The sequence below is a fragment of the Ciconia boyciana genome, chromosome 18, assembly GCF_034638445.1.
Source record: "Ciconia boyciana chromosome 18, ASM3463844v1, whole genome shotgun sequence".
In the NCBI taxonomy this organism is placed as follows: domain Eukaryota; kingdom Metazoa; phylum Chordata; class Aves; order Ciconiiformes; family Ciconiidae; genus Ciconia; species Ciconia boyciana.
In genome coordinates this window covers 4,003,020-4,019,954 of record NC_132951.1, presented here as the reverse complement: position 1 = coordinate 4,019,954, position 16,935 = coordinate 4,003,020, and the positions used below count along the sequence as shown (strand labels likewise).

The following is a 16,935-nucleotide window of genomic DNA, read 5'->3' as shown; positions in this document are numbered from 1 at the left end:
AGTCGTTCATCCCCGTGTTTAAAGGAAAAATGAATGCCTTGTGTGAAGGCTTGTAAGAGTAGAAATCAAATCCGCCATTTCTCCTGGCATTTAACTGTGTAATTGAACAGTTAAAGCAATTGGAAACTTCTCCAGCCCCCACTTCTTGCCAAGGAAGAAGGACCGAAGGTGGCATATTGGGGAGGTGGCTCCTGTCCTTGGCAAACAGGCCGATAGACATAAGCTCCTTCAAACAAAGCTCACAACTCCAGTTCCCACCAGCGAGCTCTTTGTGTTTTATGATGAGCAATGAAAGGACAAGGGGTGCTCGAGAGCCTGGCGGATAAATCTGCATCCACCCAGCTTCTGGTGAGTGAGAAGAAGGCTGCCTGTGTTCGCAGCGTGGAAGCATCTCCTGTTACCCTGCGTGACAAAACGACAACTGTTGTTTTGTATGCCGAAGCCTGCAGTGTCACAACAATTCACGTTAATAGCTCGGTCCTCTCGGTTCTCAGATTTCCTAATGATTTTCAGCACAAAAGCTCCAGCCCAGTCTTTCTTCTCCAGTTGCCCTGTTCAACCCTCAATTAAACACTTCCCAGGGCTCGCTTGCGCATCAAGCTGCCATTTGGGAACCGGGAGGTGGGTAAAAGGGTGCGTTGCAATCAGAGCTAATGAAGGCTGTTTTGGTGGAGAGGCACTGCGTGTAGATGGGATAATTGGGCCACAGGAAAAGACGGCCCTTGTGGGAGATAATGGGCAGGCTGTGTGAATGAAAGCTCGGTGCTCTAATAATGCTCTGCAATTTACTCAATGATAGTCTTGTCTGAGCTTCTTGGTGACGACCAGCTTTCTCCAGGAGTTGTATTAGCAGGTCCATGGAGTATCTGGTTGCAGCCATCAGGGTTTTGCTGTCAGCAAACACTGGGTCTGGGAGCTGCCTGCCCCGTCAACACTTGCCTTGTGATTAACAGGGGGAAATTGGACCTCCTGGCCCCCGAGGTGAGGATGGTCCTGAAGGTCCCAAAGGTCGCTCTGGCCCCAATGGAGATCCTGGTCCTCTTGGTCCTGCTGGAGAGAAGGTGAGTCTCAAGGATGGAATCGCCCAGGGGTGTTTTACAGTAAAACTTGCTTGTCTTTGGGTGTCTCGGGTGGGTGGCCGGGGCAGTGCCCAGTGTGGGGGGGCAGTTTCAGGGCAGAGGGATGAAGAGGAGCTGCAGGAGCTTTGTGTGAAGGCTGGCCTGAGTTGTTCAACACAAAGACCAGAGGAGACCCAGGGGAGATGGTTTTACTGCAGTGGCGTGACTCAAGCTTGTTGATACATTGGTCTCTTTGGGGTTATCTGCTTGGGTACAATGTTTTGAAAAAAAGACCAGAGGGGAAAAAAAAAATGGAGAAATTGAAAGTATCATGGACTCCAGTCTAATTTCTAGGTGCATCCAGTTGAAAAAAAAGATAGCAAAAAATAACCATTCCCGACTAGGTCCTCAACACATTTACAGTGCTCACTCTGCATCAAACCCACTGGGCTTCCCCCAGGGAGGGCAGAGGCTGATCGCAGTGCCCCGACAGCTTTATTCCACTCGTGTCATGTCTGCTTTGCTTTTGACTTCTCTGCACTTGGCATCTCCCCTTTCTGAAGCCGTTCGCAAGGTCTCTCTTGCCTATGCTAACACACTTTTATTTGTGTTTCAGGGAAAACTTGGCGTGCCAGGACTGCCCGGCTACCCGGGCAGGCAGGGCCCGAAGGTAACTCGGCCGGGTTGGGTCCTCGAGAGGCGCGGGGCGTGCTGGGGAGCCCAGCAGAGCTCCGATGGCCGTGCCGTGCAGAGGGCTCCATCCCCTGCTGATGGGCTGAGGTGGAACGGCAGCATTTCCCACCGCGCGATCCCTCCTTCCCACCCATGCAGGACAAATTTATAGATGGGTAAAAATAGCTGCTAGCCCTTAGCTGGTGGAAATCAGTGACTGGTTCTGCGTCGCTTCGGTCTCCTGCAAAGCGGTGGGAAGGGAGGCAGCGGGACAGGGGCTGCAGCGCGCGAGGGCGTGCAGGACTGCTTCGGTGATGGGTATAACCAGGCTCTGTGCGAGCGTTCGTGCTAGTAATAGGCATAATAGTCCTTCTTCTCCTTGTATTATGTTTTATATCTTCAAAGCTCTGCGCTAGTGTTAACTAATTAATTAAGGAGAATAGCTAATGAAGCAGGGTCTCCCTGAAATTAAAATAAAACTGCCGTTTGCAGATTTGCAAACATCCTTTGTATCTTATCTACACGCCCACCTTCGTTTGGGCCATTTTCAAATGTTCTTTTTAAATTAAAACTGCAAATTCCACTACATAGGCTAAGGCTGCAGCCCGGTTTTTACATGCCCTGGAGGCTTTGGGAACTTATGTTTTTGTTAACTTTTTTTTTTTAAGAATCATATTTTATTATTCATGTTCATTGCTTGAAAAAAAAAGAACCAGGCTTGTTTAACACTGGAGACATAATTATCTGCAAGAGATTGTTTCCTGGTTGTGGTGTTGATGGTTTATTTTTTAATTTGCATTTTATATCTGGGGTAGGGGTTTTTTTTTGCATTTCTTTGACAAATTCATATTTTAAAAGCAGCAGCCGCTATTCTCCAGACACTTACATCAGAAAGGAACAAGCCAGGAGTTAAATTTTCATGTGCAATGTAGTGACTTAGGAGCTAAAAAATAAAAGCCTGCCTGTTCCCCAGGCACCTGGTACAACCATGGGCTTGGGCCTTTGCAGTGACTCCTAATGAGGCATGGACTCTTTTTTTTTTTTTTTTGTTATTTTTGGATGAAATTTAGTTTCTGAGGTCATTTGGGGTCTGTCTTCGGTTTTGTTTTTATTAAAGGAAGGTTAAAAAAAAAAGCATTAGGAGCTGTAGACATCAGCGGGTGCTCGCTGGGGGTTATTCCAGGCCAGCGGGCGCCTGGCGTGGATGGACAGAGCTGCCCCTTTCAGCGTCTCGAACCGCTCGCTCTCTCTTTGCTCTTTCCCCCAAGGGCTCAATCGGCTTCCCAGGATTTCCAGGAGCCAACGGAGAGAAAGGCACACGGGTAAGAGCCGCTTCGTCTAGCTGCTTTGCTGATTTTTTTTTTTCTCTCCAAAGAAAAGGGTCCTTGGGCAGGACGTGGGGAATGCTCCGTTGCAGGCAGCTGCTGGCCTGGTGCTCTGGTTGCTTTTGCACGAAGGAGTTGCCCAAAAAAGCGTCACCCCACCCGCTGGCGTCCTAGGGTGAGGGCCCTGGCGCAGGGAGCGCAGGACTGGCGAGAGTCTGGAGCAGGCAAGAGGCTCCCGACGCCGGCGCTGGGAGAGGAGGCTGCCAGTAATAGCACAGTCAGTTCTGCAGACAGCAGCTTTCCAATTAAACACTGGAAATTTTTCCCTCAAGATATTTTAAGAGATTTCTCTGAACCTGAATCCTTCCCGCGCTGTCAGACTTTGCTCAGGGCATGAAGAGCTTTTTAATTAACAGTAATTATTAGAGATGGGTGAATCTGTTCAGAAGCAGCAAGAACCATCGTTAGCCTAACTTGAGATTCAAAATGCATAGCTGAAAACACTCTTACAAGTTCCTCCTTTGAATAAGTGGAGCTATTCTAAATTCATAAACGCCCTTAAAATGTGGGGACTCCATCCTCCAGACTTGTCTTTACCTCTCACCCCACCTCCACAGACTTTGCTCCTGAGTAGGGATTGTCTAAATACACTGGTGATTTTTTTATTTTGTGGAAGACATGCTTGAATTAGGGGATTCAAGTACAAACATAAAGTCATTTTCTGCACCAGCTCTGGTCACAGGGAAAAAAAGGAGGGAGTGAGGAGAGCGAGTGGAATTAGTTTCCTTTTTACTCTCATTTAAATACAAATGACTTCTAACAGACATGTTTGATAGGAGCCCAGAAAATATAAATCACTTTCCACCGCATTAATATCATGCCACTGAAATTTGGTTTATATCCACCCCCCCCTTTTTTTTTTTCTACTGAGTAATTTTCATTTCGTTCTGAACTACAAATGCAGCATCCTCTCCCCTCCCTCTGCTCCGGCCGGGCGGGAGAATAGAGGCTGTGAATAAGGCAGCTGCCACGACAGCCTTGAATTCACTGTAGCCCTATAATTACCACTGGCCTTATTGAATATACAGCAATAAAATCCTTGGGCTGGATTTTTGGGTGGTGTAAAACAGGGCATTGGCACCGCAGCAGGGCAGAGACGTGCTGCTTTGCATACCCGAGCATCCGCATCCCTCTTGCTCCATCTGCTAATTTTGTTCTGGAGGGATGGAGAGCCAGACCACCGGGATGGGAAACGCTTCAGGGAGCGGAGCAGGTCCCAGGAGCTGGCCGTTTATAAGACTGGAGACCCCCCCCGGGGTTAAGCTGGTTCAATTTTGGCAATGTCCAGCCTAAAATAGGGATCGAGGAGGGAGCAGGTGTGCTGGGAAGGGGCCCAACTTCAGGACCCAGCAATAATGACAAGACAAGAAAAGGCAAAATTAGCAGTTTACTCACTTTTATTTTAAATGCGCCTTGTGCTCCTTGGGGGAGGTAGTGAGGACACTTAGTTACACCCCCTGGCATGCTACACATATCTTCAGTTTAGGAATTGAAAACGGTATTTTGCATTTCAAGCCCAGCCTGGAAGGGGATGGGGCAGCTCATGTTGTCCTGGCTCGTGAGTTGAGAGGAGCCTGGTGGCCGCTGTCCTGCTCCTGCGACAGGTTGGGCTGCGGTGGGGCTGGCGTTGCTGTGCCGGGAGCCCCAAAACCTCCAGTGTAAAGGGAAGGAGACAGGAATTTGGGGAGAAATTAGGGGTTTTTTTGTGCGTGGGGAGCAGGGACAGGGACTGGCACCCCAACCCCTAAGGGGCAGCAAGGTCTGGCAGACCTCTGTCAAATAGAAATAAGTTAGTTTATTTTATGGTAATTTTAATTTTTTTTCTCTCCAATGTGCGATTGGACCATTTCTGCCTTTTTACACCCAATCCAGCAGCTTGCACTTGTTTTATCAGTGTATTTGTATGTGAGAGAGAGAAGGGAGAGAGAGATAAGATTTTCATGGACAAATCTCTCCTTTAGTAAAAGGAGCCCAGCTTGAAAATTTTTTAAGAATAGCAGAAGTACTGGTTTTCAGTAACTGTTTTGGTATCCTTTTTTTTGCTCCCAAGTATCCGATTTGAAATAAGTGAAAAGCAATTATATACAGATTGATAGACTGAGCTGGGATCACACCGCACAAACCAAATGGAGACCATCAACTTTAAGCCTTGTTGAGTTAGACTTGATAAATCCTGCTCTGTTTCTCCTGAGACCACTAAATTTGCTATTTTATGAGTGTGTCCACATATAGTCAAGAAAGAGAGTTTCTAAGATTTGCTTCTCAAGTGCATTGTGGGGTAACCTAATTTGCAGCTGAAACAACCAAAAATCATTTGTCTCTTCTTTTTACAAGGTATTACTATGATGCTTTTCAATGCAGTTGTTTATGTGTCCAAAATAATATGAATCACGTTTCTCTTATGATAGTCATCATCTAGGAATTGAAATAAGCTTTCCAGCTCATTATTTCAGCAACACAAGTAGTCTTCCCAAGTCGTTAAATAATAAAAAAAAGGTGAAAACCAAAGGCAGAAGAGCAGTACCAGCAGATCCTGCCTGCACGGGCAGCTGAATTTTGGTGCTGGCAGAGCCTTCAGCACTAAAGCTCCCCGAACCTGAAGCCACTGCTTCTGGCTGTTCAGCTGCACGAAAGCGCTGGCAAAATTAAAAATGGGGGCAAAAAGGATGTTTGGGGTTTTTGGAGAAGTACGACCTGTTAAATATCACCGTAGTTTTGGCGAGCAGCTGCTCGTCGCGGTGGCAGTTCTCGCCCAGCTGCCCGCAGCTGGAGACGAGCTCGGGTGAGCTTGCTTGGACGTTTTCAAAACCCGATCATAAAATCAATAGTTAGACGTGAATAAGTGGTCTTATTTTTAGAGCTAATAGGCCTCTGCCATTATCATGGGGTAATAGATCTCCCTGCTCGCCCGGTCTGACAGAGCCTGGGGGGTGCGTGGAGGTACCGAAATCCAACCATTTATTTGGGTGCCTAGAAAATAATCTGAATTTAGATGCCTTTCCCTCGGTATGCCTGTTTGAAAAATATAGGTCTGTGTACCTTTACAGTGCTATATAAATTCTTTGCAACAGTACACAGTGCAGTATGCATGATTAATGATAGCAATAAGCAGGGGAAAATTTTGCTTAAAAATAGAATTGAAGAAGAGGGAGCGGAGTGTGGGGGGCTACCTGCAGGGAGGTGGCACACACTCCTCTCCACCTGCTCTGCATTTAGCCTCCCGTAGCTAAAGGAAAGCCAGCTGGAGGACTTTAAAATGAATTTTGTAATTAATTAAAAAAAGGTATGCCAGCAGGGTCTATTAAATTGAGCCATGGAACAAGGAGGATTCAGCAGGACTAATTTTAGTAGCTTGAAGAAAGTTGATTGTAAAGTTTTCCAGCTCCTGTTTTATGTTTGCCTGGTTAATGAGTGCCAAATACGAGAAGGCAAGATTGTGAGATGATGGATTTGGGGCAGAAAATGGCAAGTGATATTTTAAGCATTCTGTGTTCCTTACATAGAAAGCAAGTCTTTTCTCTTCCTTCCTTTAACAGGCGATTGGTAACAGTAGTGGACTGCAGGTCCAAAGGAAGAAAGTTAGACCTATGGATATATTTTTTTTGGTAACTTGACACTAGCCAAAATAGTGTTTTCAGGGAGCAAGCTCTAGGCCATTAGTTTTCTTTTAGGCGCAGGGTAATGGAGCTTAACATAATGCCAGATTTAGGACCTAGCCGTCTCTGTCTTTTTTCTGTCAGAATTAATCACAGTCCCCCATTAGAGGAAGCTGAGTGCATCTGTCAGATCTCATAAGCCTGCTGCTTTGTCGCTGCTGCAAAACAATGTCTTAAATTACTTGTTTAGCACAAAGTTCCCAGAGATGAAGAAAGATTTGTAAATATGTGGGGCAGCTTAATTGGCTTGCGTGGTGTAAAATAACTGCTCAGAGCAGGAGCCCTGCTCTGCTGTTGTCATTCCTTAAATATTTAACAGTACAGGTCTTGCAACATGTGTGTGCATTGGTGTGAGCCCAGCCTGCCCTGCTCCTGAGCAGGGCGAGGACCAGCCCTTCCCCATGTCAGGAGCTGGGTGAAGGGGTGAGCAGAGATCAGTGGGAAAAGGGGGTAATGGGGTTTGGGGTGGCAGAGTTGAAGAGCTTTTTGCTGGCTTTTTAGGAGGCTGCATGCTCCGAGTGGGTGAACTCATCTTTGAAAGTCTTTGTAGTGTTTTAAAGGACTTGGGATACTTTTTCTTACGAGATTCCTTCCCTCAGATGGTAGCTGTCATCTGGGTATTGGGATTACCGTCCAGACCTGCCCAAGCATTATAAATTAAAATAAATACAGAAATCGGGAGACGAAAGTAAACCTGCTGCTGTTCTTTTCATTGCAAATGAGAACTGGAGGGGCTCTGGGGGGAGTTTGTGTGCAACAGGCTCCGTTGCGGGTTCATCTGCTGCGAGCTCAGCCTGTGACGCTGGCCACTAACTCCGTTCCTTTTTCTTTCCAGGGGACACCTGGCAAACCAGGTCCAAGGGGGCAGCGCGGTCCAACGGTAATGATTCATTTCTTCATTCCTGTGTGTTTTGAAAGCTTGTTAAGAGCAGGAGAAAGTGTGATCTGATTTATATCTTCACTGGGTAGGATCTGGCCTTCGGCAGTTAAAGTTAAGCAGAGGGGACACAGTGATCTGGGGCTGGGGCTCACCAGTGGACATGGTTTAAGGTCATAACGAGATCAGACCTCCAGTGGCAGTGACGAAGGCTCCTGCCATCCCCTTGCCGCTGGTGGGACAGCTCGTTGACCCCGTGCAGCTCAGGCGCTTGGGTGCTTTGCCTGATCACAGTGTAGTGCTGTGGGTAGCAAGAAGGGCTAAAATGTCATCTTTTGTGTCTTTTTAAGGGTCCACGTGGGGAAAGAGGCCCTAGGGGAAGCACTGGGAAACCTGGCCCAAAGGTAAGGTTTTGGGGAGCGTATTGGAATTGCCCTAAAAAGTGTTTGGTATAAGAGACCGTCTGGTTCATTGTCCTCCATTTCCCTTCTCTCCTGATCTTCATTGCCCAGCCAAATGGCTCATAACCCCCCTGTAAAGTATACGCACGCGTCCTAAAAACGTGTTGGCCCACGTTTCGGGAGGACATCAAGTGCATTCACGAATTAAGAGCCGTTGCAACCCGATGGGGAGGGAGCACCCACACGTCAGGGACCAGCACAACCCTATGATCCACTGATGCTTCCACTAAGCCCTATTTTTTGGTGTTTAAGTAGCATTTGAACCACCTTAGAGGCCTTAGGCTGTGCCATGGGCACATATTGCTGCTGGGCTCCAGAACCTTGCACCTCGCCGAGCCACTTTGCATGCATACTGTGCGTCCACGATTGGTCACTGTGCAAAACAAGATATTTTTCTGCCAGCCAATCTGGAGACATGCTCAGCTCCAGAACCTGCTGCAGAGACTGATTTAAGTGACCATCAGTCGCCGGGCTTGATGGAAGCAAAGCTTTTGTAGTGAGACGTTGTCACCACCACGCTGCCGGCTTTAAAAATAAATGTCTCGGTTTTGTGTTGGCATGAATTTTTGATAAATACCTCATCTTTGCGGTGGCATCTATCTCTCAGAGGGAGGCCGTTATCTGGTGGAAATATCCTGAGTTTGCTGACGTTATCTTTCCTGTATTTTTATTAAGCAACGTGGGGGGAACGAGCAGCTGCTTGTTTGTTACTGGATGCTGCTTCTGATACGGAATTATTAATAGAGGGGGGCTGGGGGAGCCGGTGGTCTCGGTGCCATTTGAAGTCTTTGTGCACAGCAGCTGCAATAGTGATATATGTATTTTTAATGGTGTGTTGTTTTGTTTATTCGTAAAAGGGCAACTCTGGTGGTGATGGCCCCCCTGGTCCTCCTGGCGAAAGGGTAAGGCAAGCTGGTGGGGCTAAAGCAAGACTCAATCCAAGCCCGTTAGTTTAACGTGGCAGACGAGGAGGGTTTGCAGGGCTGAGATGGTGCTGAGGGGTTTTTGCAGTGAGCATCCTACCAAGTACCCTGTTAAGCAGAGAGGGGTGGGCAGCTCGCTGGAGCCAGGATGCAGCTTAGCATACCTCGGTCAGCAAAAAGGAGAAATCTGTTTAGAAATAGGAGATGAAACACGCTCGTGTGGAGAGAGGACTCGCAGGTCACCTGCAGCCCTTAGGTCCTTTCTGAGCTCTCCAGGGAAGGCTCAAATGGGACCTTGGGTGTCCGGTGTAAGCATTGCTCCATGGGAAAAGGGAAAAGTCGCCTATGGGTTTTGTGCAGACAGCCAGAGCCCCGGTTTTCTGGAGGAGGTGGTCCTCTAGCACCTCGTGCTGCTTTCTCTAGATTACAGCATGCTAGGTGGAAAACACTGAAACAAATGGGACTTTCATGATTGTAGCTTTAATTTCTGCTTTTTTTTTCCTGGGTTTTGTTTTGTTTGTAAATTTGCTACAAAATTGCCCGGGGAGGAGGGCAACAAATACATGAAGCTGGTCCCTGCTGTGCATCTGCTGGTTGTGACTGCAGGGGTGAGGGGGGAGCTGCTGCTGACGCCGCTCCGGGCAAGCAGCGCCCTGAAGAGCATCAGCTGCCTAAAGCAGCAGCCCCAAGCCACCAGCTCTCTTCTTTTTCATTCCTGCATGAGCTGGTATCTCCCAGTTGAGCTGGGATGGGAAAAAGACCTCTTTTTCATAGCACTGGGAGGGAAAGGCTCAAAGCGGTTGATAGCCCTCTCCATGCTTGCAGTGCTTTTTGCAGCTGGACAGGCCACTTGGTTAGACGTGCCTGGTGGTTCTTATCTTTCCATACATTTTTTTCAAGGGATGGCCCCATGCAGCTGCATCTTGCACTTCGGGGCATTTCTTTGGGGTAGAAGTAGCTGGCTTTCTGCATCTTTGTGCTCATCTGCTGCTCACGCAGAGCTAGTATTTCACAGTAAAGCGCTATAGGCTCCTTAACGATGTTTCCTGGCTTGTTTTGCATCCCAGGGACCACCAGGGCCTCAAGGACCAACTGGATTTCCTGGACCAAAAGGCCCCCCTGTAAGTAATTCTCTTTCTAGAACATGCAAAGAAATACATAAAGTCTTTTCCATCCAGCTGTGATTGCCTGTGCCAGCTCAGTCTTAGCTGCTTCTCTGACAAGCGGTGACGTACCCAATAAAAGGCATTACTGAGACATCATGATAATAACCCGATGGTTTAAGATTTTAAATAGCCAAGTAAATTGCGGCTGATTATAAATGTTCATTTCCTAATGACTCAGTATCGCTAGGATCTTTCATGGTTGCACTGTTCTTTATTTTCCCTCTGTATACTGGGAGGACAGCACAACAGAATAACACTTCTGTCTCTGCAATTATTATACACTGGTGGGGGACCTCAGAAACCTTTTTGGAGTGATTTCCTTCCCTGTGGTGAACACCTCGCTCCCGCTCTGGACCTGTAAGATAAATCTTTCCTTTGGGAGATGTGTGGGAAAGGGCTGTATCTTTTAGGGTTCTGAGCACCCCCATTTCACTGTAAAATGGATGGGAACTAATGCAAGGAGGCAAGCAGGTTTGATTCAGTCCTTATCACGGTTTTACTACTGAGCACTTGGTCATGTTCCTTCTCACCCTGGTTTTCTGCTGTAGGGTCCTCCTGGGAAGGATGGATTGCCTGGTCACCCCGGACAGAGAGGAGAAACCGTAAGTAGCCAAAAATCTTGGGCGGATCATTAGTCCTGAGTCTGGTCTTGCTGGTTGGTTTTTCTAAACCCTTCTGTGCAGCTGGGGAGATGTGGCCACACGTTTGTTTTCCCTGGAGGTCTGTGTCTCTCCAGCTGCATGGGATGGTCTACAGGAAGCAACCCTCTTCTGAGCAGGACAGGTCAGTCTAATGATGATTTATGCGAAGGTTGTGCACCAACTCCTCCCTCTCTCTGTCCCTTTAGTAGATTGTGGAGGTCACGTGCATCACGCACGGAGAAAACGTGAGCAGAGAAGTAGTGATGCCGGTCACCGGCGTCAGAGGCAATTGGGTTTCTGCTGTGACGGGTGCTGAGGCAGCTCCTCGCGAGGTGGGAGGATGTTGGCTGGGGTTGAGTCTGGGTCAGCACCAGCACAAACCAGCGCTTGGTGTGGCTCTTGCTTTCATGAGGTGGAGAAGAAGCTGGGGGTGATCTCCAAGCAGCCCCTGCAGCCAGGCTCTGTACCCCAAGGACTCACCAAAGCACTCGTCCCGTTGCCCTCCCAAGGGGGAAGGCTGTGCCTCCGCTCTTTGGAGCATTACAGATAAAGTCTGCGCTTTCCTTCCCACTCCATCCTTTGGAGATGTGCAGGTTTTACATCTCTATTCCAGAGACGTAACTCTAGCGCTGTGATAGCAGAGATTTTTCATGCAAGATGGGCTCCATCCTTTGCGAGCTCAGCTTTCTGCACCCGGCTGCGTTAGGCCAGGGGCAGTTTTATTTTCTCTGGAACCTGCAATGGGGAGAAATAAACTATTTTCCCTTCTTGATGCACCATGTGGCCAATGCCAAGAACTGTTGCATAGAGTTACAGAGAGAGTAGGAGTGACAGCACAGGTTTGGCAGTGCTTGTTTTGAGAGGAAGGCAGTTCCTGGCCAAGATGAGCCGTGTAATGGTTTTACTCTAGTTTTTCCGTCCCCGCCGGTTACTGCAGCACTCTTGTGTATCAGCCACTTGCCTTAGCACCCGAGTAAGACAAGCATCTCTGCTGACGCTGCCTTTTAGCCAAAGCTACGCACAGGGTCCTCATGAAGTTTTGCTTAAGCCCCCTCCAGCAATAATCCCTGGCTGCATCCCAGGGAGCGGCTCCTGGCTGTTTAGGTACCTCACTGTATCGTACGCATACTGCTTTGTCCGTTTTAAAAGGTTTTGTTGCACAGATGTAATCATTGTTTCTCACCAAAGGAGAACGATGAGGCATGTGGAAGGTATGATACCCTGGCTGTCGTGCGTCTCTGGTGGTCTGTTTTCTGCACCTTTTTTGCTTGAAGGATACCCTAAGCAAAAATGACCCTTCTGCCATGTATTCCTCTGCATGCAGTAATTAGTATTCTTCTGTTTGGCATTTTGGGGGATGTTTATTCTTTCTCCTCGGCTATTTACAATCCAGCTCATTTGCTGTTGTTGGTATGTCCCTCTCCCCAACACTGCATGCTGCATGTTAGCAGATAGACTCTTTGTCCTGTGTTTATTTTACAGTAAAAAAAAAACCCCAACTTCCTCTACTCAGCCTTGCATTTTTCTCCACTGCCTTTCCTGGCAAATGAGCATTAAAAAGGCTTTGCACATCATGCATTTTTTCCCTCTCAACTTATCACACAACAATTTAATTAACTTGCCTGGCATTTGCTAAGCAAGGCAACGCAAATACTGCTCAGCGCAACATCGGGTATTTATCTACACTCCATAAGACTGACTTTAAGGGAATGGTTGTGGTATTTTTGAACACACAATCCTCGGGTCAGGATTAACTTAAAGGTGAAGAGAAGAGTTTTCACCTGCCAGAGCCTGACTGTGACATTTAGTCGTCTTTCATTGAGTTATCTATAACATTCAAGACACCTACATTCAAATTAGAAGAAGTAGTAAAAGCTTTACTTGCATCTGCTGTTATCAACTTGAAATAAAGCATCAAACTCCAAGTCTGCATGAATATGAACGGAGAATGGGCTTTCAATTATTTGGAGTCTGAAAGTATTCCCTGATAGCTTTCTGCACTCATTGCAGCAGTAGCTTGCCTATCACAGACAAATGCTTCCAGAAAACCAAAAATCTGATAATCTGTGCCCTCAATAAGCTTGCAAAGGTCACTTTCCCTTGCGTCCTCTTGGGGGGGGTGTGCAGACACGTGCAGAACCGGGTAGCAGAAGTCCCTTTTTTGCCCCCCTTTCCTTACACAGTGCCAAAAAGCGAGGAGAGAAACGTAAAAACGAATTAAATATTATTTCCCCATCAATAGCCTTGTCAGTGCACTCCGTACCTTCATGCAAGAAAACCTGGACTTGAAATCTGAGTGTCAAATAGTTCCCTTTATTTTACTTTTCATTTAGTAGCAAATAGGCACGCTGAAGGACGCTGAAATATTTGGCCATATTAGATATACAAAGACTGGATCTAAAAAAACCAAGAAGAATTCTAAAAACTCCGTGCCCAAGGCTCAGGCAGGATAAATGGAAACCCCTTTCTTCAAATTAGTAAGAAACGTCCTGCACAGAACTGGCTGAAATATTTTTCTATGATAAGAGTTTAAATTGTACATTCATTTCACAAAGATGTTTTGCCATTTCCCCATCAATGACAGGATATTTTCTGTGATCTGCAGACAGCTATAGAATAGCATTGAGTAGTTTTTTTAGCATGACACATTATCGTTGGCTTGGGATTTATCTGATCATCTTTTGTGGCAATGAGAAAATAGCCTGTGTGCCCTAAATGACATTTCTCAAGCTTGTCAGCATGCTATAGTAAGAACGATAATTAACATGCTTTTTAAAGAGTGGCTTAGGAGAGCTAAACAATTGCAGTGGTGATAGTTAGTTATTGTCACTCTTCAAATGTCATTATAATTAGCTGTCATGGAGACTTCGCTACTCATCAGCATTTGGAGAGAAGCACATTTGTGATTTCTTTCAACAGATGTTGATGAAGGAAATAAAGCTTCATTCAGCCCCCAAGGCTGCTGGGTTGCGGGCTTCAGCGGGGCTGGAGATCGGTGGTGCCGAAAGTGGAAGACAAGACGGTCGCCCAGCCTCTGAGCTCCTGCGAGCTGAGCCTAAACCAGAGCTAAGCCTAAACCAGTACCAGAACAGGGAGCAGGAGAAGGGAAATGGTTATTAAGAATTACTCAGCATGAAGAAACTCGCACATTCTGACTTTTTAATAGCATTTCCTCTATAGGTTTTATGAGCGTAGCAAATATTTTGTGTGTGTATATATATATATATATGGCCCGTCCTTCCAAATCACAGTAGCTCCATCAAAACAGCAGAGCTGAGCTTTGAGAATCCCTTTTTCTTCCTCTGTTTCATCCCTGTATAAATGTACAAATACACATTTTCTACTTTCTGTTTGATTTCTTGTTTCTTTTGTCTTGCGGTGTCCACCCATTCCTGGTCAGTAGTGTCACCAGAGGAGGAGCAGTCGGGTGTCAGTCTGGGACCCTCGCTGGAGTACTCCTTGGCAGAAGTGTCATCTCTTTCTCTTTTCCCTTTCTCTAACAGGGTTTCCAAGGCAAGACTGGCCCTCCAGGACCCCCCGGTGTCGTAGGCCCTCAGGTAAGAAACAAATGCTCGTGCTTGCACCAGCCCTCTGCAGCTCACCTTCAGCGGTTCCGCACAGCAGGCTCTCACAGCTCTGATGGTTTAGCTGGAGCTGCTGGGACCGCAGGTTATACAGCACAGAGGCTCCTCTTCCAGGGGAGGTAAAGTCATGGCAAAGCAAGCTTGATGGCTTTGAAATTCCTGGCCAGGGTGTGGAATACCCCGATGGGTCCCAGCCCACCTTGTCGAGGCGTTAGGATGGTATTTAGACAAACGTGGCTGAAGGCTGCTGTAAATAAAGTGGCTCCTGTGAGCTTAACAGAACTACCTTGGTGTAAAATTGGTGTAGGATGAGAGAGAGACCAGCTACATACACTCTGACTAAAAGACCTTAAGCAGCCAGAGAGTAAATGAGATCTCAAAGGGCTGTACAGTCGCTGGGGTGTTCAGGGCAGTGTAAGCGCAATGCAAGAGTGCTCTTACATGTCGCTGTGAAGAAATGCATCCCTCTTTAATATAAAGCGCTGCTAGATTCTGTCAGAGTTGCGCTATTTTTCTTTTAGTCACAACAAACTCTGTGCAATCTGGAAATAGCAACTGCACAACCAGAATTTGTACCCCTCAAGCACAGGCATGCAAGGCTCCTGCATCAGTTTTGTAGGCAGAGTCCTAGACTGAGTAGGACTGGCTTTGGGTTGAGTCTTCTTTCCTGAACTGCTGGGGAAGTTGCTCTTTAATTACAAAGTAATTAATTTGTCCTCTTTAATGATGGTGTAAAGTCCCTGATTTGTAAATTCCCTGATTAGGGGCAATTCCCTGACTGTGTCTGTCTTCTCAAGTGCAAATTAGGTTCTGTGGCAATTTTATTTGGCTCTGCTGCGCGTAGTTAGCGTGATCTGTGGTTGCTGAGCGATCACAATGTTATCATTCACTTACGCTAAGTGGCACCCTGCAGCATGACATGAATTACAACCACCGTCCCAGCAGCGGACACCAGCGTGCAGGGACGTTATAGTCTTGTGCATATGGGTTTTGTCCTCCTCCAAAATGGGCCACTTGGGAACCTTCTGCACTGGTCCTTATGTTACACTCGTCACCATTAGTGCCCGTGTACAGCAAGAGGCAGTCAGTAATTGCCGTGTAGTACAAGCCTAATCCATTATTTATGCTCCATATAAGGAAGAATCAGCATGCTTGTAGAGTACTTGGGAAGTTTTGAATGAAAAAAACCAACCCCTAAGCATAATAACTGTAGTAATAATATCTCATTTATGTGAACGCTTTCTTTCCAGAGGTTCCCAATGCCTCTAGTCTGTCAAGTGCAACATTGCCCACTTCCAAAACAAGGTCCCTTTAGATGCCAAAGGAGGCATCTCTCCAGGGATTCCTGGTGGCACTGTAGGGGACAGCTAAGGGAAGGAGTGTCCTCCATCCCATTACAACCTAAAGGAATAAACTGATGGCTTGCACCTCTTCCTTCATTGTTTGCTCTGCTGATACCCAACACCTTCTCCCCAATCTCTGTTTCTTCAGGGTCCGACTGGTGAGACTGGGCCGATGGGTGAGCGGGGACATCCAGGCCCTCCAGGTCCCCCAGGTGAACAAGGTCTTCCTGGCCTCACTGGAAAAGAAGGGACCAAGGTAAGGACCAGCAGCCTACTGAATTCACCCTTCTTGCAAGCCTGGATGCCTGCCTCTCTCCCAGAGATGGAGAGGGATGATTCAGAAGAGACATGATGTTTCGCAGTGTCTCATCACTTGAGCCCCGAGGGAGGAGCTGGGTCTCTATGGAGTCTGCAGATCTTCAGCTGTTTATCGCTGTCATTGCAGGGGGACCCTGGTCCTGCCGGCCTCCCAGGGAAGGACGGTCCCCCGGGCTTGCGAGGCTTCCCCGGAGAGAGAGGTCTCCCTGGCCCCATTGTGAGTAGAGGCTGCCCCATCCTTCCAGCGGGCAGGATGCCCAGGCGGTGCAGCACGCAGCTCCCCAAATGACTTTGTTTTCCTCCCTCCAGGGTGCTCCAGGGCTGAAAGGCAACGAGGGTCCCCCAGGCCCCCCAGGTCCAGCAGTGAGTATCCTTGCCCTTACAGGCACCACCTAACACATTTACAAGCTTGGCAAGCCAAAACAGAGGGTTAGTCACAGCTTGGTGCTTTATCCGTTACTCCCTTTGCACTAACTAATGACTTGCTGGATATTGCTGTAGTTTACAAGGCACACGTGTAATAGCTCAAAATTACACATGTAATTTTGTATTGTCAGCCATGAACATATGTGACAAGCTGAGGAAACAGGGATGATTCAGGACATCGAGAATTTTGCTCTTAAGTCACCTGCTTTCCCTCTGAAAGTTGTCCCCACTTGAGATTTGTGCTCAGTGCAGCCCTCCTGGAAGAAAATATTCATCATCCAACCCTCCCTGCTGCGTTGGCCATGAAGTGGCTCATGCTCTTGTTTCTAGCTGATAATGTGCCCGCAGGAACTGAGCTCCCTGCACCATCCAGAGGAGAACCCAGCCCTTCCAGGGGTTTTAATTAAAAAAAAGATCTGCAGGAC

At 47.4% G+C, this 16,935-nt stretch overlaps 1 protein-coding gene across 2 annotated transcripts in view; it reads left to right on the top strand.

The window, feature by feature from the left end:
* COL5A1 (collagen type V alpha 1 chain) overlaps positions 1 to 16,935 on the top strand; it is a 162,812-nt gene that overhangs the window by 120,927 nt on the left and 24,950 nt on the right. For both annotated transcript variants that reach the window (XM_072882942.1, XM_072882941.1), the window contains exons 30-41: positions 954 to 1,061; positions 1,675 to 1,728; positions 2,999 to 3,052; positions 7,607 to 7,651; positions 7,999 to 8,052; positions 8,967 to 9,011; positions 10,100 to 10,153; positions 10,747 to 10,800; positions 14,343 to 14,396; positions 15,915 to 16,022; positions 16,212 to 16,301; positions 16,394 to 16,447. In XM_072882942.1, the coding sequence (XP_072739043.1) occupies positions 954 to 1,061; positions 1,675 to 1,728; positions 2,999 to 3,052; positions 7,607 to 7,651; positions 7,999 to 8,052; positions 8,967 to 9,011; positions 10,100 to 10,153; positions 10,747 to 10,800; positions 14,343 to 14,396; positions 15,915 to 16,022; positions 16,212 to 16,301; positions 16,394 to 16,447 (774 nt within the window). The remainder of the gene's footprint in view (positions 1 to 953; positions 1,062 to 1,674; positions 1,729 to 2,998; positions 3,053 to 7,606; positions 7,652 to 7,998; positions 8,053 to 8,966; positions 9,012 to 10,099; positions 10,154 to 10,746; positions 10,801 to 14,342; positions 14,397 to 15,914; positions 16,023 to 16,211; positions 16,302 to 16,393; positions 16,448 to 16,935) is intronic.